The 23,877-nt window shown below is 32.1% G+C and overlaps 1 protein-coding gene across 1 annotated transcript; it reads left to right on the top strand.

Annotated features, from left to right (window-relative positions):
* The first annotated feature begins 4,376 nt into the window (after window positions 1–4,376).
* LOC103580311 (apolipophorins) lies at window positions 4,377–19,894 on the top strand. The gene is made up of 13 exons (XM_008562020.3): window positions 4,377–4,645; window positions 7,124–7,150; window positions 7,244–7,428; window positions 7,570–13,039; window positions 13,308–13,533; window positions 13,603–13,895; window positions 13,972–14,402; window positions 14,465–16,426; window positions 16,713–16,949; window positions 17,019–17,494; window positions 18,130–18,457; window positions 18,545–18,787; window positions 19,334–19,894. Exons 1-13 carry the CDS (start codon window positions 4,567–4,569, stop codon window positions 19,559–19,561), a joined length of 10,185 nt encoding a protein of 3,394 aa, XP_008560242.1. The 5' UTR covers window positions 4,377–4,566; the 3' UTR covers window positions 19,562–19,894.
* Window positions 19,895–23,877: the final 3,983 nt, after the last annotated feature.

The raw sequence follows: 23,877 nt of genomic DNA, 5'->3' as shown, positions 1-23,877 counted from the left end.
GTGGCGCTATTGGTAGCGTTTTTTAAAACTACTGCCATCATGTGATTGGAGGTCATGTGACAGATACAAATGGCTGCATGTGATCGTTACTATTTGATGTTTATTTTTATGAGTGTGAATGTAGCAGACAGACAATTTGTAAATTTTAAACAAATAAGTAAATAAATTTAAATAATTAAATTTGAAAAAATGCGCGCGCTAATTTTTAGATTATCTAAGTACGCATATTGTTGATTTTCATTCTGCTTATGTTTTATTTATTTATTTAAAAATTTAAAAAACTACCACTTGTCAGTTACAGCGATGCTCATTTGTTTTTTTTTTTAATTTAATGAAATTTTGCTTAAGGAAATAAAGGGTTGTTTCTGACACTTTAAGTGACAGTTGAGGTTATTTTATGATAATTAATATAAAATTGAATTTAAATAAATAGTATTTTATATAACAAACAAATTTAGAATTTTTAGATAAGGATGAGTGTGAATGATGTATGATACTGAAGTCAGCTGACGTCTAATAATTTTTGGATTTTTTTAAAAACGATAAATTATAAAAAAAAATATTTGAAAAAATTGCATCTATAGGGCCAGTTTTTCAAACCGAGTTTATTTTTATCCAGGTTTTAATTATCATTGCTTGTATATCTATATATTATTAATCCATAGATATATTAGCAATGATAATTAAAATTCGGATAAAAATAAACTCGATTTGAAAAACTGGCCCATAGTCTTTTAAATTTTCTACATGTGTATATTTTTAGTTTTTTTTCTACAAATTTAATTGTTCGAAATAAAAATCAAAAAATTTTAATTATCTACTGACGACAGGATCATTGCCAAAACCAGGATCATTAAGTGTGAAGGTATTTGACAAGTGTCAATTTTTCAAATGTTTGAATAAATAAATAAAATGTAATGGAATAAAAATGATAAAATGCGTATTTAGATAAATGCAAGATCCGTACGCGCATTTTTTCAAATTTAATTAAAATTTATTTACTTATTGATAAATTGTCTAATATCTGCCACATTCACACTTCAATTCCTCATATATATTTAAGACAGGGTTGTAAATAATGATTACTTTTTTTAGTGCATTAGTGATTTCATTAGCCATTAAATTTAATTTTTTAATGGTGAAATATTCCATTAGCTATTAAATTTAATTTTTTAATGGTGAAATTTTCATTAACCATTAAATATAATTTTTTAATGGTGAAATTTTTCATTAGGAATTTTACAACCCTGATTTAAGAATTTATTTTAAATATATATATACTTATACATATATATTTATCATTTCTATGTTTGAAAATATTCTACGTTTGAATCATAATATGATGATTGGACAAAATATTTTTTACTAAGAAAACTTCCTGAATAACTTGTTTGTTATGCATCATTTAATTATTAAATACATAGATATAAATATATAAGGAATAAAATATCAAGTATTCAATCTTTACTTATGTTTATTTTGAAAAATCACATATTTTAATTTTCATGGATAAACAATATAAGATATCGATAATGTATCAATCATGTCATTCACGAGTTTGTCAGTAAAAAAGTATTGGGAAGAAAATAACAACAAGAATAAGAAAAAGTTAAGTTATGGGATAGAAGAAGCTGAGAAAAGGTCAGGAGAAGCGATCAAGTTCAATGGAAATTTTTATTCATCCCTCATACCGTTTAAAATGACTTCATTATTCATATATCTTCTTATAATATACTCAGTAAACTAAATCGTCTTCGCTTATTCATTTTTATATCATACTTTTTATTTCAGATTTATATCTAATATACTACTATATATTATATTTCGATATACTTTTACTGATTACGATAAATGATAAGATATTATTTGTAAAATTTCAGCCATTGAAAATACATTTTATTTATTTTTTAAAATTTAAAAAATTTTATTTTATTGAACAACAAAAATTCAAGCTTTCACTAAAATATATAACGATCTTGAAGTTAACAGACAATTAATTATTATCGATTTTTTTTTTCTACAAATCAATTACAAAAAAAAAAAAACTGAGAGTATGCACACGTAGAAAATAAAAAAAAAATTGTAGATGCAATTTTAAAAAAACATTAAAAAATTTCTGGACGTCGGTCAACCAATATCATAATACATAAATTAAATTTTTGAAAGGAATTTTAAAAAAGCTCAAATTCTTGTCAAAGTTCACAATTAATTGACTTTGAGAAAAAAATTTTTTTACAAAACAAACCTTAAATTGTTAATTAATTAATAATTATTGTAATGAGCATATATATAAACAATTTTTAAATAAATATGTATAATGAAAGTTGTAGAAATTAAAAGAGTTGAAGAAATAAAAATATATACAAGCATGAACGCGGAGTAAAGATTAATACCGCGATGACCGTTGACCCCGTGATGTACAATCGTGTTAGATAATAGAGTCTAAATAACTCGGTTTAAACTGTCGGCGTAAAGAGTGACAAGTCAACGAGTACATACGCATTAATTCATCAACCCAATGTATGTAACATATGTGTACATGTATGCGTACATTTAAGACATATGTGCGCATCTATACTCCCTGCGCTCAACTGCATGTTCAAATTTTCTTACCTCTATTCTTCACTGTACCAGAAAATTGTCTGTACTTGTACTCAAACAATATATTTAATTACATAAAATATAAATTTACTTACTTTCATTTGTAGAATTTTGTAAAAAATTCAATGAAAATTTGAATTTTTATAGAAATTTTTTTTTTTGCGCGAATCAAATTTTTGAAAAAAAAGTTTATGGTATTCTTTTAAATCTTCTAAAATATTAAGTGTTAAAAAATAAAATTGTTTTGTCTGATATTTAAATATCATTAGTAAATTATATCTTATTTATATAAAGTTATATAATTTAAAAATAAGAACATAAAATTGATATGAGATGTAATATTTTAAAAAAATATTTTAGATTATGTACGAAAAATATATTCATCATGAATGAATTATTTATTAGTAATAAATATCATAGTATACTTATATATTTATATATGTTTTACAAGCAATAATATAATTTGTATAGGATACGAGTATTTGAGTAACGATAAAATATTTAAGTTATGAGTTTCCTTGTATTTAAATTAATATTTTATTTACAACTTAAGGTTTCCTTTATTGATAACTTTTATTATATATGAGGTATTTGTACTATGGTCTCTTGAAAAGTAAACTTTTCCACTTAATAATAATAGTAACACTGACAGTACATACTGTCACGGTCCGTTCAATTTTATTATCACAACATGTACACTCATTGCGCCCTTTGGCCTTTTTCTATGTAATAGTATAACAAAAGTGAAGATCATAGACCGACTAATAATCAATACTATTTGTTTTCTTACGCGATTGAGATAACAAAAAAAAAAAAAAAAGAATTTAAGTAAACCAAGAAAAACCCTCTGCTATAGATGAGTAAGGTCTCCAAGATACCTTGGACAAATAACGGACGTAGCGTTTCTATGATAACAGAAATCTCTTTCTCTTTTTTTTTTTAACTCAAAAAAAAAAAAAAAAAAAGTTTTTTTTATAATTTTTTTATTTATCAGAATAAAACTGTCAGATTTTTTGCTCATTTAATTTAATTTAATGCGAATTGTTTTCTACTCCAATTTATTATTGTAATTACTTGAATCGTTTATTTGCGAAACCCCATAAGTCAAGAAAACATAATTTTTTAGGAAACAAAAAAAACATTTTTCTGGAAAAACTTGCCATTGAAATAATAAATAAATAATTGAAGAGAATAATGTTAGCGTTTCTGAAAAATATTCAAACGAGAAAAATTCAATTTTTTAATTGAAACGACTTCAAAAAATTATTTAAAGTTGACTTATAGGTTTTCTCAAATAAACGATTCACTTATACTTTTTTGTTTAATTGTAATAAAGAAAAAAAAATTATAAAAATAAATTATCAACATGTAGATTAATTATAATAATTAAAATACTACCAAAGTGTAAGCTGGTATATATTTAAAATATATCAATTATAAAATATTTAAAAAAAAATTAATAATCCATATTCTTTTGATTAGTAATCAATTTTCAACAGATAAATAATGATAAATAAAATAAAAAAGAAAAAAATATTAGTGCAATTATTAAAATATTATCGATAAAAATAAAAAAAGGATTTCGCAGTAATTGCAATGCCCATGTAGCATTGGAGATTGACACAAGCAGAAAACAGGGGCCTGATCTTGTCACTGTGAGCGAGCGAGTTCGTGGACACAGACCCGTGTCCATTTAAAAAAGAGGGGGATCAGAATACGATGAGATCGCCCCTTACCCTGGATCATAATCGCCTCATTCTGAAGCTCTCGAGGACGTTGAGAGGGCAGGAGAGTTTACGAGAGCATAAAAGCACCGGACCAAGAAAACTGCGACCGTTGTATTCAACGGAGTCGTTGCTTTAATACCTAATTTTAAAAAACTCTTATTTTTTTTTTTTATAATACATATATTAATTTTTAATTATTTATATTTGTGACAGTGTGACATTTAAATCTCGTACCATCATGGGACATCCGCCCCGGCTTATGTCCGCGGGTCTAATCACCGCTTTTTTTGCATGTCTTTTTACAACCGCCTTTGCAAGTAAGTTTTTTTTTTTCATCAATAATTCATTAATTATCATATTTTTTTACATATATATAGACATAAACATATAATTTTTTTTTTAAGTGAATAAGTGAAAATTTTTTTTCCGCAATTCAAATAATTTAAAAAAATAAAAATGAAATCTTAGAAAAACAAATAAATTTAGTGAATCATTTGTTATTATTATTATTATTATTATTAAGTCGTTAAATTAAGTTGTTGATAATGAGCTTGCTGACTGGTATCATTGAAATGATTATCGTTCCGCCGGATAGAACATATTTGACCGGACATTTAGTAAATTGAGCTGGACGTACATCATCGCTGTTACTCCCTTACTTTATAAAATTAATCTGCCGTATATTGTCTCTTTCTATCTATATTATATATTATAATGTATATAAAATATCTCATGATAAATTTCATATGTATATATAAAGTATACGTACGGTTCTAGAACATGAGGGCATTAAATCTGACACTTTTCTTGTCTCATCAGAAAATTAAATTCCCATTTGTCCATTAGCCCACCCTACTATTTACTCCGTTTAAATTTATAAAACAAATCTAAATATCCGTTGGTTATATTATTCATTTTAAATTCATTCGTTTAATTTAAATTGTTTTATTTCATTTTTATTTTTCATTCCGTACATTGGATTAAATTAATCTTTATTTTTTTGTTTACTGCTATTAAATAATTTCACTGGATCGTTGACGTAGACATTGATGGTGACGTTTAATTGCTGATTAACTAATGATTTAAATTATTTTTTTTTTTTAAATAAATTTAAGGTCATTTTGGTTTTTAAATTTTGTCTAGATCTTGCAATAATAAATTACGTTATCTTTATTACCATCAATGAGACAATTTGAAGAATAGAAAATATGATATGATGATTCAAAATAAAAAAAAATTAATTATTTTTTTTTTTCAATTGAATAATTTAAATAAAGTGGAAAATTTTGATAAGAATTAAAAATGAAAATAATTTATTACTGATAACTAATGATATATATGTAAATGTGTATTGAGAAATTGGCAAATTCATGAGCTGATTAAGCGATTAATCCTGACCCGTGTTTAATATTTTTATTTCTCATGCTTTCGAGGAATCGCTGGGAGAGAAGTGATAATATGAGATATGATAAATCATAAACTGAATTATGAGTCTCGTAGGGGTAGATAAACATATCTATTTATCTTATTATGTAGAAACAACGTAATTTATACGTATATATATTTATATTAATTTAAATATTCATACTGTCTTTCCTTCACACTAAATTTTTATCGCTAAGTTTTTTACCCCGATGATTTAAAATTAACTTAACAAAAAACAACAATAATTATAATAAATAATGAATAACAAAATTTTTTTATTAACTTTTACAAAATATTCTAAGGTCATTAAATGTGATATCGCGAAAAATACGGTCATATAAATATATAGGATAGAATATGTCACAGGTCGAGTGACTCACTGCTCTCAGTACGTAAGATTATCGCTTTAGCTCCACAAACGATACGTTGTTAAAAAGTTTTTTTAAATTTCGCTGTACGTTTTTGAATTTGTTTATTTTTTATAAAAAATATACTTTTCTTATTATTAGTTTTATTTGAAAGAAAATAACTACTTGGGGTTATTTCAATCATCCACAGAGAAAAAAAGAATTTCTTGGCGCGATAAATATTTTGAATTGAAGACAAAAATTCTCTTGTACAGGAAGTTCAAAAACCTGGAAAAAAAAATTTATATTAATAGATTTTTATGGTAACACGACAATTGATCTGATGTCAAAATACCCGCGATAAGATACTCGACGGCGAAATACCCGACGTCAAAATACCGGTAAATCCAAAAAAACGTCACACCGTGTGGTGAGTGTTTTAGATTACGGGTATTTTATCGCGGGTATTATGTCGTCGGGTCAAATGTTAAGCAACTGATTTTGATTGATTTTATATTTTTATCGATCTCAGTAGATCTTAGATTAATTTTTTTTTTATAAGACTTGTAATTTTTTTTTAAAATCTAAATTTTAAATTCTTAAAGTTTTGTAGTTTCTTATAGTAAATGATCTACGTAGATCTCTATAGATCATAGATCTAAATAATTAAAAAATTAAATCTTCGTAGATCGTAGTGTCGGACTCAAATCTCCGTAGATTAAATTTTTTCCGGAAGTATTAATTTATTAATTTAAAATGCAATTTTTCATTTTTTGTTTATAAGGCGCCATAATTTTTTTAAAAATCAAAATTTAAAATTCTTAAAGTTTCGTAATTTCTTATATTAGCTGAAGATCTCCATAGATCATTGATCTATATAATGGAAAAATTAGATTTTAGTGTTGGATTTAAATCTCCGTAAATTTAAATTTTTTCTCGGAAGTATTAATATTCATTTTTTTATCAAAATTATTTAAAGTCTGATTTATTGGAGACTAATAATTTTTATTTTTTTTTTTGTAGATCAATGTACAGTTGGATGCCATGGAAGTAAGTTAATAATAATAACTACGTAGTTAAAATAGTTAGTTACGATAACTATAAGTAAATTAATAATTTTTGTTTTATTTTTGAAAATTAAAGTGCAAACAAGTAAAGGTTACACACAAGGACACACATACATGTATGAATACGAAGGAACATCGGTAACTTCAGTAAGCGAAGTTGAAGGCGACTCGAGCGTAAAACTCAGCGCATTAGTTGAATTAGCCGTCAAGCCAGACTGTATTCATCAATTGAGACTGAAAAATGTCCGCGTTAACGGTGCTGTAAGTACCTATTGTCACTTATCTTTGTTCTTATACCATTTCAATGACCTTATCATCATTATAATTTATAATATTTACTTACATCTCACTTTTAGTTTCCGACTCTCAATGTCTGTCATAAAAATAATTTTGTTTTTTTAGCCGGTACCGCAAAAAGACGTGGAAAAATACGCTTTTCAGTTCAATTACCATGACGGCCACATTGACACAAGCGTTTGCACGGAACCCGAAGACTCCCAGGCGTCTCTTAACATCAAACGTGCCATTTCTTCGCTGTTTCAATCCGCCGTGATGCAGGATTCCGGTGTAACGACACACCGGGAGACAGATGTATTTGGTACCTGCCAAACGGACTTTGAGTTCCATCATGAGGGCGATTCAACAACCGTACGAAAGTACAAGAACCTCAGCAAGTGTTCGCACCGGGAAAATATACGCCACGCTTTGATAAAGGCCATCTATGATGAGACATCAGACATAAAATCCTCACCGGTTCTTGATTCCGAGCAGCAAATTGAGCAGGTTTTCAAACAAGGCGTTCTTCAATCTGCTAAATCTGACGAAACTTACAAATACCGTCCATTTTCTAATGCCGACACTGGAGCCAAAACAACCGTTCACTCAACTTTAACATTCAAATCCGATAACGCTGACCCCGCGGCAGCCGCTCCAGTATCTCGGCCCAGATCATTGATATTCGAAAATCCTCATCCAGTTACCGAGTCATCGTCCCCGGAGGCAATAATGTCCGCATTGAAAGAAGTCAAAGAAGAAGAAACACCCGAAGGAGTCAAAGATGGCGTTGCCGAAAAATTCGGCGCGCTCGTTAAAGTTCTTCGTAAAAGTTCCAAAAATCACATGCTGTCGGCCTACAATAAAGTCAAGGCTGGAGTAAGTGGCTTTGACAAAAATACCGACAAAAAAATTCTTATCGATGCTCTGTTTCGTACAGGAACAGGTGATTCAGCAGAAGTTATTATTGAACTAATAAATAACAAAGAAATTACTGGTTTATATCTGTTAGCTTATTACGCAAGTTTGTCGCTGATTAATCATGTAAGTTTGCCAACTATTACTGCAGTAACGACACTTTTGAACCGTCCAAAACTCCCTCGCATTGCGTATCTGGGAATCGGTCGCGTGATTGGTAAATACTGTCAGGAACATGACTGCGAAAATGCCGATGAAGTTAAAGCTGCACTTGCTAAAATAGCTACTAAACTGAGCAACCCTAAGCCCGATAATCGTGATCAGGAGACCATCATCATTGCTGCATTGAAGGCACTTCGTAATGCTAAATATCTTGATGATCCGACGATAGATAAGATAATGGGAATTGTTAATGATAAAACAGTACATCCGCGAGTACGTGTTGCTGCTATTGAAGCCCTTACTGCTAAATGTTCACCGAAATGGGAGCACCCACTTCTGAAAGTATTTGGCGACAAAGAGGAAGACAGTGAGATAAGAATAAAAGCATATTTAAGTTTAGTTGAATGTCCAGGAGGGAAAATTGCCAATGAGTTGAAGAAAATAATTGACACTGAAACAGTTAATCAAGTTGGATCTTTTGTGACAAGTCATCTGCGTAACTTGCGAGCAAGTACTGATCCCAACAAGCAAAATGCCAAGAGGCATTTCGGCGAATTGCGACCGCGCACTAAATTCCCTGAGGACTTCCGTAAGTTTTCATTCAATCGTGAGTTCTCATACAACATTGATACTCTTGGTATTGGTTCTGTTGCTGAGCAAAATGTAATTTACAGTCAAAAGAGTTTCGTACCACGATCTGCTAGTTTGAATTTAATTACTGAATTGTTTGGACGGTCGTTCAATTTCTTGGAGATTGACGCTCGTTCTGAGAATTTAGATCGTCTTATTGAGTATTACTTTGGTCCTAAAGGTCTCATAAAACGTAAAGAAGCTGCGGAGTTGATTAGTGATGGTAAGGAAAATTTTGATGAAGCTTATAAAAATGTAAAAGATTTCGCTAACAGAGTAGGTCGCAATCGGCGTACTGTCAGCCAGGCTGAGTTGGATGAATTCGCACGCAAAGCACGGCCACAAGAAACTGAAGTCGATGATAGTTTGGATATTGATATCTCAATTCGTATGTTCGGCGCTGAACTGGCCTATCTCGATTTACAAGAAAAACCAGGATCTCACAATTCAAATACTGCGATGAACAACTTGATGGATCTCATTGCCCAAATCTTTGATGGAATGAAAAACATCAATGTCCAAAACACACATCACAATAATTTCATGGACATGGACTTGGTTTATCCAACTGGTTTGGGATTCCCGCTTGTCGTTGGTGTTGAAGGTAATGCAGTAACTCAGATAAAAGCCAACGGAAACATTGATATGAAACACATCATGAAAGACCCGAAAAATGCGGTAGTAAAAATTGGATTGGAACCTAGCGCAAATATTGCACTGGAAGCCAGTTTAATGATGGAAACATTTGACACTGAATCAGGTCTAAAAATCATCAGTCGTATGCATACATCAACTGGCTCAGACTTTTCACTGAAGGTATTGGACGGCAACGGGGTTGAGGTTAATTTCGGCGTACCCAAGAAGAAGCAAGAGATCATCAGTCTGTCGAGTCAGGTCTTCTTCGTCGACGGAAAGGGAAATTTGAAGGCTCCGAAATTCTCTTCAGGCAAACAGCACAGCGACTGCTTTGACCAGTTTTCAAAAATATTGGGCGTTACTGTCTGCGGACACTTCTCGTATCCTTATGACAGCATTGACGCTGTTCACAAGAAGCCTCTGTTCCCACTTGGAGGACCAGCCAAGTTTTCAATCAGCATTGAAAACAACGACGCGACCAGCTACTGGTTTAAGACTTACTACGACAAGAGCAAACCTGACGAGCGGTCATTCGAGATGACTTTTGATACACCAAACAGTCGTACCAAAAGACGAGTTGCTTTGCGTATTGAAGCTGCAAATAAACCGGAAGAGAAGTACATTAAGGCTTCTTTGGAGTCACCAATAAAAACAATCAATGGTGAAATAAAGCTCGAGAATACCGACAAGAAGAAGGCACTTTCGGTGGTGGTTAATCACGATTCTGATGAGTACCGTGCGACTGTAGGTCTTCAGGCTGATGGCAACAAATACAAGCCTATTTTGGAGTACAAAATTCCAGACCATATTGAAAAACTGAGCGGTTCCACGAGTGGAAAACCCGTCTACCGAGTAGAAGGTGACATTGGAGTTGATAACCAAGATGGCGGTAAAAAATACTCGTTCAATCAGGTATCGTTGCTTGCTTCTGACAAAAAAATTCTTGGTCTCAATGGTTTCGTTGCTATTAAACCAGACGCTATTATGGTGGAGACTACAGCTTCGCACAATGATGAAAGTGTGAAGATTAGTTTCGACGGGAAACGATTACCTGAAGGTTTTGACACAAATCTTGCAGTAATACCTTCGAAAAATCCGGAAGTCGGTTTCCAAGTCCTTTGGCACTACGACCGTGCTAACAATTTGATTGATCACAGCTTTGTAGTAACTTATGGCCCAGACTTAAATTCAAAAGTCAACAGATTCGCGATCACTGATCGCTTGGAGTACAAGAAAAATGACAAGCCAAATCATCCGTATGATTACTTTACTTCGCTTAAAACAAAGTCTGAAATAACATGGCCCGCTCAAGAAGTGTCGGCTAAATTTGAAAATGAAGTATCATCCAACAATTGGGAGTCGGAATTTGATGTCAAGTATGGTAAATTTAAAATAGGCAGCGAAATTGAGATAAAAGTCGAACCGGGAGCGCCACAAAATTGGGAAGCAGGTTTCGAAGCTTACATGATGGACACCAAAATTTCAATTGAAGGCAAACACAAAAAATTATCCGAGTTCAAGCACAAATTCGATGGTAAACTTGAATTACCTGGTAGTAAATACGAGGTAGATTTGCAGTCAGAGTGTCAGATGGACGATCAAAAAAAAAATATACAATTTTTGGGTGACTTTAAAATAAATGGTAAGAGTTTCAAAGTCGATTACGGATTGAATGCTAATCCGACTCATATAAATAATCATGCTGTTGTTTCTCTGGAAAATGCTAAGTATTTAGATTACTTACTGGACGTACAGATGGGTCCTAAAGCATTCGGCAAGCTTAATTTAAATGTTAAGAACATTGTGTCCGCCAATGGCCAGTACAATTATCAGAACGGCAAAGGAACTGGTAACCTTAACATCAATCTGCTGACAATGAACCGCAAGATGAAGGCAACTGGAGACATAAACGTAACTGGAGCTCGACATGTTGGTAACTTTGAAATAAATTTCGACGAAAAAGATCCCAGCAAGTCAATAAAAATGTCCACCGACACGGAAATAGAAAAGACCGCGATCAACTCAAAGAACTCAATCGAGTTCTTTACACACAAGTACGAAGTCAATGGCAAAGGACACTTCAAACGGACCGCGGAGAATGGCTATGACTTTAATCTTGAGGGACAAGCAACTCTGCCCACTGGAAGACATTTTGTTATTGAAGGTAATCAGGTTGTTGATCGTAGCCCCGATAAGTCCACAACCAAGGGTACCTACAATTTGATGGACTACGAAAAGAAAGGCGGTGAACACCGTAAATTGAGCTACGACTTCACTATCGCTCTCGTAGAACCTCTGAGACACGAATACGACTGCCAACATACTATGAAATTCGTTAACCGTGACGGCAAAGATGTAAATCTGTTTATCAGTACAAAGCATGCGGAACTAAAAGACAACAAACATGATTGTGAAGTAAAAGTAAATCTCAAAGGTGCTTATTTAGTGAAGCCATTTGATTTCAATTTGAATGCCAAGTACGCTGATAGAAAAGATAAAACACCAGGAATGAATGGCTTCTGGAAAATAGACTCCTCATTAGGCAGCGATTTGTCCTTCAAGGGAACTGGAGATTTCCATGACAGCGAGAATCCAACGGACCCACACGTTGCCAAAATGGACCTTGCTTTCGTTTTTCCCAGTGAGAAATTACGCAATCTTAAGTACAGCGAGTTGCAAAGCATTTTGGTGCCTGATGAATCAGGAAACAATAAGATCGATTATAAGAGTTCATATATGCTGACTTATAATGACGACAAAACTATTAAGGCTGAGGTTGCTGCCAGCCAGACTGGAGTCAAGCGGGGCGAGGTAAAAGAAGGCAAAGGACATGTTTCATTAACTGTTTTAGCCTACCCGCCTCTAACTGTTGAGACTTCTTTCAAACATGATCCTACTGGTGAAATTAAAAAGGGCTCGGGAACGCTGTCTGTCAATTATGGAGACGCTAAGACCACTGGAGAATTGGATACCGCTTACAATAAGGATCTTAGTGACGTTAAAATTACTGCCAAGGCTACAGTGCCTATGGAAAAAGTTGATACTGTTGAATTTGGACTGGCTCACAAACGGGAGAAAGACGGCCCGTGGAACAATGACATATATGTCAAAGCGGATGATAAAAAATATGGAATAAATAGCGAGTTTGAAATGAATCCTTCTTTACATCGGGCTCATTTTATCATAACCTGTCCGAGTGGTAAATTCGATTTGTCGGCTAAGGTTAATAAGCTCAGTGAAACTGAATACAAAGGTAATTTATTTACTACATTACGCACCTAAGCAGGAAAGTAGGACATTCCAAAATGCGTGCGCAGATTACATAAGCCAAAGGCAAAGGCCATAAACGCACAGATTGGGAAGCCCTACTTTACTTCGCGAGGTGTATAAAAAGTTAGCGCATGCGCGAATTCATTTCATTCATTTTTCTACAAAACAGAAGTTTGAATTTCTTACCGTCAAACTTTACAGACCATTTTTTTTTTGTATAATTTTATTTAATAAGCGTTCATTACTTTTAGGAGAATGGAAGATTGATTCAACTGGCTACGCTAAAGGGTTCGCGATTGCCGATGGTCACGTTAAATTCGATAATATCGATAGTTTTATTATTGAAATTAATTTTGACAGTGACAAAGTTCAACATCGTAAGATTCACGCTGAAATTACTACCGCTCCAGCAGTTAAAACTGGCAAACGCATTGTTCTGACCGTCACCAGTGATGGAAAGAATATTGTTGTTGGAAGGTAATTTTAAAAATTTTATTTATTAAAATCGTAACTTATTAATTAAATAAATAAATTTGAATGTTGCAGCACAAACTATAGCAAACGCGACGAAGCAGGTACGGTGATCGTCGAGGGCAATGGAAACCTACAAATTGGTGAGAATTCACGTAGCTTGAAATTTACTTACTCTCGTAAACAATTGACACGTGAAAATGACGGGCAAGTTGGTACGGCGATACTTCTTAATGCCAATTTCGGACCCTCGGCTGTTGTGGGAGAGCTCAAACTCTCGGACAAGGAAGTACTTGTGTTCAACAGCTACTGCGAGCAGAGCAAAGACTGTGCCCACTTTAAACTACAGTCTACAATGGACACTGACCGTACGTGTAAATTTATCTCATTGTAAATAAATTAGAAATAAATGAACAGGTACAAATTTAATTGCTTTAATTGTAGACAAGACACGCCTGGATCATCAGATAACTGTCGAAGTTGACCTAAAGAAATTCAATGTTCCTGTTGAATTCGGTTTGAAAACAACAACCAAATACTTTGCTGAGAAAATGACATTCGACCATGCAGCCAACTTGTATCTCCACACGTCCAAAGACAAGACCCAGTACTCGTCACAGATTTACTCCCATCCAAAAGAATCTGCAGTGATACTAACTCTTCCAAGCCGCGAATTAGCTCTAATTGCTACTGTCGACATTCCGCAATCAAAGACACCAATGGGTCCCTACAAAATTGACATCTCGGCGTATCTAGATCGCAAGAATCATCCGAATGACAAGACTAGCTTCGTAGCAAATGGTGATATCAATGTAGAGAAGAATGCTGCAACTATTGCCGGAGATGCGCGCTTTATTTATCCATCTCAACCCAAGGTAATTATTTATTATTGATCATCAAGTAACCAGTTATTAATAATTCGATGACTTTATTACAGGAATTGATGGTCAAAGGAAAACTTCATTATGGAGGCGAACATTTGTTGGACGCCAACGTAGATATCGATCTCTTTGCTAAGAAAGCTCAAAAAATAACCATAGTAACTCACATTGTAAAGCACGAGATCCCGAAAGGATACAATATAACGGGTGCATTTGAAATTGGAAGTCGCGGCCAACAGCTCAAAGTAGATCTCCAGCAGCATTTAGTTTTATCAACTTCTGAAGTAGGCTTCGGTTCCTTCTTGTCATACACTGACATCAATCAGAAGCCACGAAATGTCGGTTCACTCTTCTCATTAAATCTTCACGGAGCTCATCTGCTGATCCAGGGTCCAGACAAAGATCTACTAAGAGCTGACACAACCATGGAATGGTCAAAGAATCTACAGAAAATCGAGACCGAGTGTTCACTACTCGGTAACCCGCCAGTAGTTGTCAGCTTCGAAGCTCATGACTTAAACAGCTTCAAGTACCAGAGTTACCAGAAAGACAAGCCAGACACCAAACTGTCAATCAACGGACGGCTCGTTGTCGGCCAAGTTGCTGAGTATCACGCGGACTTTTACAAGAATGGTGAGAAGAAGAATTTGTTCAGCATCGGGATTTATTTGGACGAAAGCAGATTCTTGAAGCCTACATTCGCTTATCAGAAAGATAACGTGGCGATGACTATTGATTTCTACCGCGAATTGTCTGTGAAACGTATTGAGCAACTGAAGGAAGTATTCAAAGCAATTAGTAATGAAGCCAATACAGAATTCCGTGACCTGTTTGAGCATTTAAAGAAAGCGCAACCCAACTGGAAACCTGCATTGGAATACTATCAAGCTGAGCTGAAAAAATTGGAGCAGGAGTTGAATGCCGACACTACTGTCAAAGAGATCCAAGCGACTTTGAACAAAGTTTTCGGCGGGTTAATCAATGCGATCACTCAAGTGGTCAGTCAGTTTATGAAACGCGCAGCTGAATTAAACAAACAGATCCACGAAATCGCTGATAAAATAAACGACGCGTTACAAGCTGTTTATCCGCGTATCAAGAAGTCATTTGATGAAATTTTACATGCGGGTATTGAAGTTACTGATGCAGCTTCTAAATTAGCCGCCACTTACATCAAAGCAATCCTGGACATTGTCAACCAGCATCAAAAAGAAATTAAAGAAATTATTGGTTTGGTCAGCGAATTGGTACACGATATTGCTAAAATTGTGATGAAAGGTTACGTACAAATCGAACATGAAGTTCAGAGCTTCATTAAACTGACGACCGAACAAATTCAAGCTCTGCCGGTTTATGAAATGATCAAGGAAAAGTATCAGGAGTTGATCAAGTTCAAAATACCGGATGCGATATTGATGCCTATTGAAGAAGCATTCAATCAATTGAAACGCATGCTACCCACTGAAGAGCTAAGAGAATTCTTCAATGCACTGTACAGCTACATCATGAAGCACTTGAAGCACCAGAAAGTTGACGATGGAACTGAAATTAAAAACATATATGGCCACGCCGTGGAAGCTACTTATTCAGTCATAACATTACTTAAGAACCGCGGCAATACTGATCAATTCTTAGGACTCATTGACATCAGATTGCCGAGTTATCTAGGTTACGTTAAAGATCTACCCGGGGTTCCGATCTTGAGAGTCTCATTGATCAATTTAATACGCAACCACGAATTGCCATCTATTATGGATGTTTATCATGCGTACCGTCCAACTTTGTACCCCAGTGACATCATACCGCCTTTCAGTAAGACCGGAATCGTCGTCGAGGGTGGACACTTTTTCACATTCGACGGCCGCCATCTTACACTGGCTGGTACTTGCGACTACGTATTGGCTCAGGATACTCGTGATGGAAACTTCTCAGTCGTCGGTACCTTCAACAGCGGCAAGCTTATCAGTGTTACTATTACCGCTCCTGGTGAAAGTATTACTCTTAAGAATAATGGCAACGTAAGTCTTAATTAATCATTTTTTTATAATAAATTAACTTTTAAAAACAAATGGGAAAGAGTAATAAATTCTAATCCGCGCGAAATTGTCTGCCCGAGCCGAAGGCGAAGGCGGCAAACGCGGATCGGGATTCCCTTTCTTCTATGGTGTGTAGGGAGAATTAGCGCATGCGCATATTTATTTCGTGTTTTCTACTCTTAAGATAAAATTCAATAAGTTTTTTGTTGAACAGGACAGAGACTTGAATTGTAGTAAATTTAATGGATTTATTTTATTTAAATTTAAGATCCTGGTTGATAATAAGCCAGCAGAATATCCAGCAAGTACTAAAAACTTACATGCATTCCTTACACTTCCAATTGTCAACGTTAAATCAGATTACGGTGTTCATGTCGCATGTAGCCAGAAGGCACCAATGATTTGTAGTGTACGAGTATCTGGATTCTATCATGGTAAACTACGTGGTATATTTGGTGATGCTGATAACGAACCTTATGACGACTTTACTTTACCTTCTGGTCATGTAAGTTAATATATCTTTAGTTGCATAGTTAACTAATAAATAAATTAATAATTTATTTGCGCATTGAAGATAACGGAGAAGGAGGACGAGTTTGGAAATGCATATAAATTAAATCCCGGATGCGCAGCAGCACCCGCGGTAGACCATCATCACCATCAAAGAAACCCCAAGTGCACGGAATACTTTTCTGGGTCATCGTCAATGAGTTCTTGCTTCAATTACGTTAACCCTGGAATTTATCGACAGGCTTGCGACCACGCAATGAGTGCTGATACACCACGTGCGGCTTGTTTAATATCCGCTGCTTACTACGCTGCTTGTCGTAAAGAACGTGTCTATATTGCGATACCCGCTGACTGTGCGAGCTGCAAAGTTGGAAAAGATGAAATATCCATAGGGAATACTTTCAGTGTAAAGATACCCAAGAAAGAGGCTGATATTGTTTTTGTCGTCGAACAGGATAGTAAAAATGAAAAAGTTTTCCACGAGCTTATTGTTCCGATGATCGCAGAGTTGAAGACTGAGTTGGGACAACATGGAATCACGTAAATATATTTTTTTACACTTTTTTATTCGAATTATACTTTTATTTTTAGCCCATAAAATATTTAATGAAAAAAAAATATTGAATTAAGCTAAAAATCCAACTTTTTATTCGGCTCGAAAGACCAATAATTTTTAGTATAATTATTTTTTTGAACTTTATTAAAAAACCTATAAAAAATTTAATGAAAAAATGTATTTGAACTAAAATTCAAATTTTTCCTTGCTCGAAAGACCAATATTTTTTTTAACTCCGTGAAAATAACTTATTAGAAAATCAATGAAAAAAAAAATTATCAATTAAAATTCAAATTTTTTTATCCGGCTCGAACGACCAATTTTTTTCTAGAGTCTGAATCTTTTTTTGAACTCTGCAAAAAATCCTATAGAAAATTCAATGAAAAAAGAATTATTTTAAACTAAAATTAAAATTTTGACTCGGCTCGAAGGACCAATACTTTTTAACCTGAATCTTTTTTTTAACTCCATAAAAAATTATATAGAACTGATAAAAATTAAATTAAAAATAAAAACAATGGAAAAGTAAATATTTAGATACTCAATAAATAAAGTTTAAAAATTGATCTTAACCTCATTTGATTAAACTGATTATTAAGTTGGGTGGTTAATTAAACAGGGATGTTCATGTCGGACTTATTGGATTCGGCGAGCACATGAAGTGGCCCCAGCACTACACAACCGGTGGTAGCATAAATATCGATGGGGATGTCAAGAACATTAACTTTAGCCCAAGCACACCGCTAATAAGTCTAGAAGAGGCTAAAGAGGGTGATGCAAAAACACGTCTCAAGTACGCTAAGCAGAAACTTGACATTGAATTGGGCACTTTTAAACTCACTGATGCTTATGAGGAAGCTATTCATTATCCATTCCGTGCCGGCGCCGTCAAGGTTGTCGTTGGTGTAATCGCTTCTCCTTGTGAAAAGAGCCCGCTTCCTCTTTCAGTACGTCTATATCCTGATTATTATTATAATTTTATTTAAATTAACAATAAATACCGACGCGTATACATTTTATCATTTAATTTTTAGCTTCAGCACTTGCGGCTGTTCATGGGCGAAAAGATTTACCGCGACTTGGGAGCGACTTATTATCACGTCGGTTATCTTAATGACATTTTAGTGTCAGGTAAACCCCAGAAAAATGTCGTAGGATTTGATGCCGAGTCTGGGTACACATTTGCTGACAATAAAAAGAAACCACTTGAAGGAAGCATTGATAAAAATAATCTGGTTCTTACTAATAAAGATGTTTGCGCTGGATTTGCTGTTACTGTAAGAAATTATTTATTTTGTTAATTAATTCATTTCTTTATTTAGAAGGGGCCATTTATAAAATACGTAACGCAAAATTTCACCTTTTTAAATTCCCCCCTCTCGCCCCTTATGACGGAAATATATGCATAGAAATATTTATATACTTACAAATATGAAACGAAAGCACTTTCTAATAATTCTGCAATTAGTAGACAATTAATTTTTTTTTTTCAGCAAATTAATTATAAAAAAAAAAAACTAAAAAAATGCACATGTAGAAAATTAAAAAAACTACAGGTGCAATTTTTTTAAATGTTTTTTTTTTCATAATTTACACTTTTTACAAAAAATTAAAAAAACTACTAGACGTCGGCTAACTTCAGTATCACTACTTTCTATCGTAACAAGAAAATAAAATTTTAAAAAACTGAGAGAAAAATTTGAAAATTTATTTGATAAGCTGCGAACGTTTTCTTAGACCCCTCGACCCCTATAAGTGAGAACGTTTTTTATGAAGGTCCTTTTAATCAGATACTAATTTATAAATTATTAACATACTTACAGTCCGGAGGTGCAGCCTTCAGTTCAAACCATTTCTTAGACGCAAAACCAAATCAAAAGAAACAATTTATGCAGATAATGGCGCGTCGATTGGCCGAGGGAATTACCGATACTGAATTACAGGAGGATTGTGTATGCAAACAAATGTTTGGACTTGATGGACACAGTTACTGTAAAATAGTAGGCCGCAAAGAATCAGCAAAACACACAAAAAGTGGCTCGAAAAAATAAATTTAATTTAAAATAATTGAATACAAAACAAAAATAATTAATAAATATCTTCTGATTGGCTCTAATGGAGATGTTTAAAAATAATAATAATAACGATAATAATAATAATAATAATAATAATATTAATAACTATGATAATTAATTTTTTTTATTATACTTTACTGATATACTAAATATAGAATCTGACGATGGCTTCTGTATTGCGGCGGAAGGATAATTTGTTTTTTTTTTTTAATTATTATTTTAAATTAAAAAAAAAGCGCTCTTGTACGATACAACTATGTAGATTATGTCTCATTTTGTGAATATCTATAATAAAAATCTATATAAATATTTATTGAGTTATATATTTTTTATTAACCTTCAGTTGTTTGACGTTTAAATTTATTTTTCGACGAAATATTTTTTTTTCTTTTTTAAATTAATAAATAAAATTAAAAAATGTCGGAAGTACCGGAAAATAATTCGAGACAAAATTCTAGCTCGAGTGGAACAAGTGGATTACCACAGGGAATAGTAGACCGGATTATGGAAAATGGTATTGTATAAAGTTTTTTTTTTTTTTTTTTTAAACTTTTGAATATAAATTAATAGTTTTTTCATTAAAAGTTGGAAATATAAGTGAAAGAAGCCAATCAGAGCCACGGAAGAGTCCACTACCGGATTTTTTAGTGCCTCATATAATGCTGACGCGAATGTCAGAACGTGTTGGGAAATGGGCATACACTAAAATAAGCGTAATTATTATTTTTATTTATTTAATCATAATAAAAAATAGTTGTCCCAATTAGAAAACACCAATTCTGGACACTCTGCACCTGTTCTGGACAGTACAAATTTTTTACTCCTGAAAATATAATTTTTATTTGAAAATTCAGAAAAAAAAATTTTGAAAAAAAAGCGCGAAATTCAAATTATAAAAAAATTTATTTTTAATAACTTTAATATTTTGAAAAGTTATGATAAGAAAAAGAAAAAATAATACGAAAAATTTTTATTTTATTTTTTTTTACTAAACTTTAAAAGAAAAAAATCTCCATCTCAATATTCAACTTAAAGTTTAAGCTTTAGCTTTAAAATGAGAGTTTAATAAACTCTGCAAATATTTTTTTTTTTTTTTTTTATGATAATTTTATTCGAGTCGTTTTATTGCCGACATTTAATGAAACGTATTTTAATAGAATTAATTTCAATTGATTAACAAATAGTAATTAATAGAGAAAAGAGTCGGCACCGGAAGAAACGATAAAAGAACGAGCGACGCTATCAAAAATAACGGATATGTTGATTGATCCAAAAAAAATATTCGCTGTAGTAAGATTGAAACTAGTTGATGAACTGGGTACATTTTTAGTATCACACGATCCTTTCATAAGAGAAAAAACGGCAATAGCTATTTCGGAAATAGCTCGTAGGCCCGCGGGACGACAAGCTATCATTCGTAATCCGACGATTCTCACTAATTTGATAAATGGACTCCAAGATGTAGTAATTGATGTCCGAATACAAGTGGCTCGTGTTCTGGAAATATTAGCTCACGATTACTTCAGTAATTATGAATTATGAAGACGATTAATATATATGTGGATATGCTGTAAAAAATTTGCGGAGTGATAGCGGATTAAATCCGGAGTAAATTCACTTTGAAAACTATACCTAAAAAAAAGAATTTCTCGACTCAAGATATTTTTTTCATTACCAATTGAAAACAAAAATTTTTTTGAGCGAAGTAAAAATTGTTGTTTTTAATTCATAATGTAAAAAATTTCTTGAGTCAAGTAAAAATTTTCTTAAATGAAATAAATTTTATTTTTGTTTTTAATTTGAATCGTTTATTTGAGAAACCCCATAAGTCATGTTTTTTCGAAATTGGTTTTTGCATTTTTGGGTTCTTTGGATGTCCCCCCGGAGAAATCAATAAAAATATCCATCAAATCAGTGTTTAAAAAATAATTAACGGGGTGATAAAAATTTCATTTTATTGAAAAACCCCATAAGTCAACAACTTATGGGGTTTTCAAATAAACATATGCAGTTTCAATTTTATAGAAATAATTTTATCTTTTTTATTTAAAATTCGCGCTTTTTTTGAAAAAAAAAAAAAAAAAAAATATGACTAATTAAAATACTTAAATTAATTATTATTTTTTGTAATTTCTGAGTTTCAGAGTTTATATACATATTATATACTTCATTTTATCAGTCTAATAAATTATTTGAGTGGAAAAAATAAAAAAAAAAAAAACAATGATTTTATAACTTTTTCTTCCGTTTCGTTGAGAAAACCCATAAGTCAATCAACTTTAAATAATTTTTTGAAGTAGTTTCAATTAAAAAATTGAATTTTTCTTGTTTAAATATTTTTCAGAGACGCAAACATTATTCTCTTCAATTATTCATTTATTATATCAATGGCAAGTTTTTCTAGAAAAATGTTTTTTGTGTTTTCTGAAAAATTTAATATTCTTGACTTATGGGGTTTCTCAAATAAACGATTCATTTGTAATACAAAAAATTTCTTGAGTCAAGTAAAAATTTTCTTGAGCAAAGTAAAAATTTTCTTGAGCAAAGTAAAAATTTTTTGCGCGAAGAAATACTTTTTTTTTGTGTATGAAATTCTCTCTAAAATCAGGCCTGAAAAAGAAATTTCCTATTTACCCCGCATGTAAAGTGATTTTTTTTCCAACTCCAGAATTTTTAGTGACAGAATGACTCCGAATTAAAATAAAATTCGGATTACTCCTCATGTTTTTTTACAGCAAAGAAACCGTTATATCTTATAAATATAGCAGATCAATAACTATTTTTAGGTGCCAAAGTATTAGTAGAAAATCATCGTTTTCTTGACATTATTGCTCAATCTCTTTCAAGAGAACAAAGAGAAATTCTGGTAAATAAAAATATAAATATAAATATTTATAGTTTTTTTTTTCTTTTTTTATTTACAAATGTGTAACAGATGCTCACCACTTGTGTCAGATAATATATCTAGGTAGCCTTGAAGTATTGCTTCTGGCTCATGTCAACGTATGTCATGCCATAGAAATTAATATGATCGAAACTCTGCTTAGTCTTATCAATTATCATAAAAGGGATAAAGAACTTTTGGGAAAAGTTTTATCGTGTTTAGTATTACTTTGTCAAGATAGTTTGGGTACTTGGAAGGCTTTTGAAGTTAAAAATTTTTTATCCATTCTCACGCCCCTTTTGAACGATGGCGCTGTTACGTAACGAAAATATTCATAATTTATAACTATTTCACTATATTAAATTTAATATTTATTATTTTTTATAGAAGGAAATTCATGAAAAGGCTGCAAGTCTAATTGCGTTTGCCACAATTACTAATTATGGTAAAATAAATGGTTTGATATTTATTGACAGACTATTGGAGCTCGCTAACAATGGACTTAGTCGCGAGTGTCGATTAATGTCTATTAAGGTATAATAAATAAGTAATTATTATTATTTTTTTTTTTTTTTTCATTACTAGAAACAATATTTTATTCAAATATTTAATATCACCCACGGTCTAGTTTATTAGAAAAAAATCTGTAGACTGTAAAAAATTTTCAAAAAATCCGGATTGAATCCCAAGTAAGGTAAGTGACCCTTTTATCGGCCAGTTAAGCGTATTTTTTTTTTCGAATTAAGAATTTAAATATAAAAAACCAATTCATGTATAAAACAGTGATAGAACCTTGAAGTTTATACATTTAACTTCAAATTGAAAAAAAATATACGCAGAAATATTTATTAGAAATTAAATAATAAATGAAAATAACTTCAATTCCTGATGTCCCCTTTATCGGTCTGCCTAGACCCCCTTTATCGGCCACCTTTTAGATAAAATTTTAGCTGATTGGATGTATAAAATTTATTTACATCTATTCTAAATATTTATATTTATTTTGAAATATAACTTAATCAATTTGTTTATTTATTTTGACATTAAAAAATTAAATTGACTATTTTGCATATAAATGCGGATAAACTCAAAAAAAGTAAAACTAAGATGGCCGATAATGCATACAGAGGTAATTTTCTTGTATCTATATTCGGCCACCGTATTTTTAATATAAATTAGGTAATAATCATTGAATTTTCAACTCCTAAAATTACTATAAAACGAGCTAATAAGATTACAAAAAAAAATCGGACTTTTATTATTATTTTTAATTAGTAATCGGTTATTGAAAAAACAAGAATACTTAACCTACCTGATAAGAAATCATTAGAAATCGCATCTGACGCACTACTATTTTTTTTTCCTTATAAAATGAATTTTTACAATAATCAAAGTATGTTTAATCTAA

The sequence above is a fragment of the Microplitis demolitor genome, chromosome 10 (assembly GCF_026212275.2).
Source record: "Microplitis demolitor isolate Queensland-Clemson2020A chromosome 10, iyMicDemo2.1a, whole genome shotgun sequence".
NCBI classification, from domain to species: domain Eukaryota; kingdom Metazoa; phylum Arthropoda; class Insecta; order Hymenoptera; family Braconidae; genus Microplitis; species Microplitis demolitor.
Note: the sequence above shows the minus strand (reverse complement) of the source record. Positions and strands in the feature narration are given on the sequence as shown.

Coding starts and splice junctions, on each gene's coding strand:
- LOC103580311 (XM_008562020.3), top strand. CDS start 4,567: ATGGGACATCCGCCCCGGCTTATGTCCGCGGGTCTAATCACCGCTTTT. Junction 16,427..16,712: donor CTCTTAAGAATAATGGCAAC/GTAAGTCTTAAT, acceptor TTTAAATTTAAG/ATCCTGGTTGATAATAAGCC. Junction 18,458..18,544: donor AGAGCCCGCTTCCTCTTTCA/GTACGTCTATAT, acceptor TTTAATTTTTAG/CTTCAGCACTTGCGGCTGTT.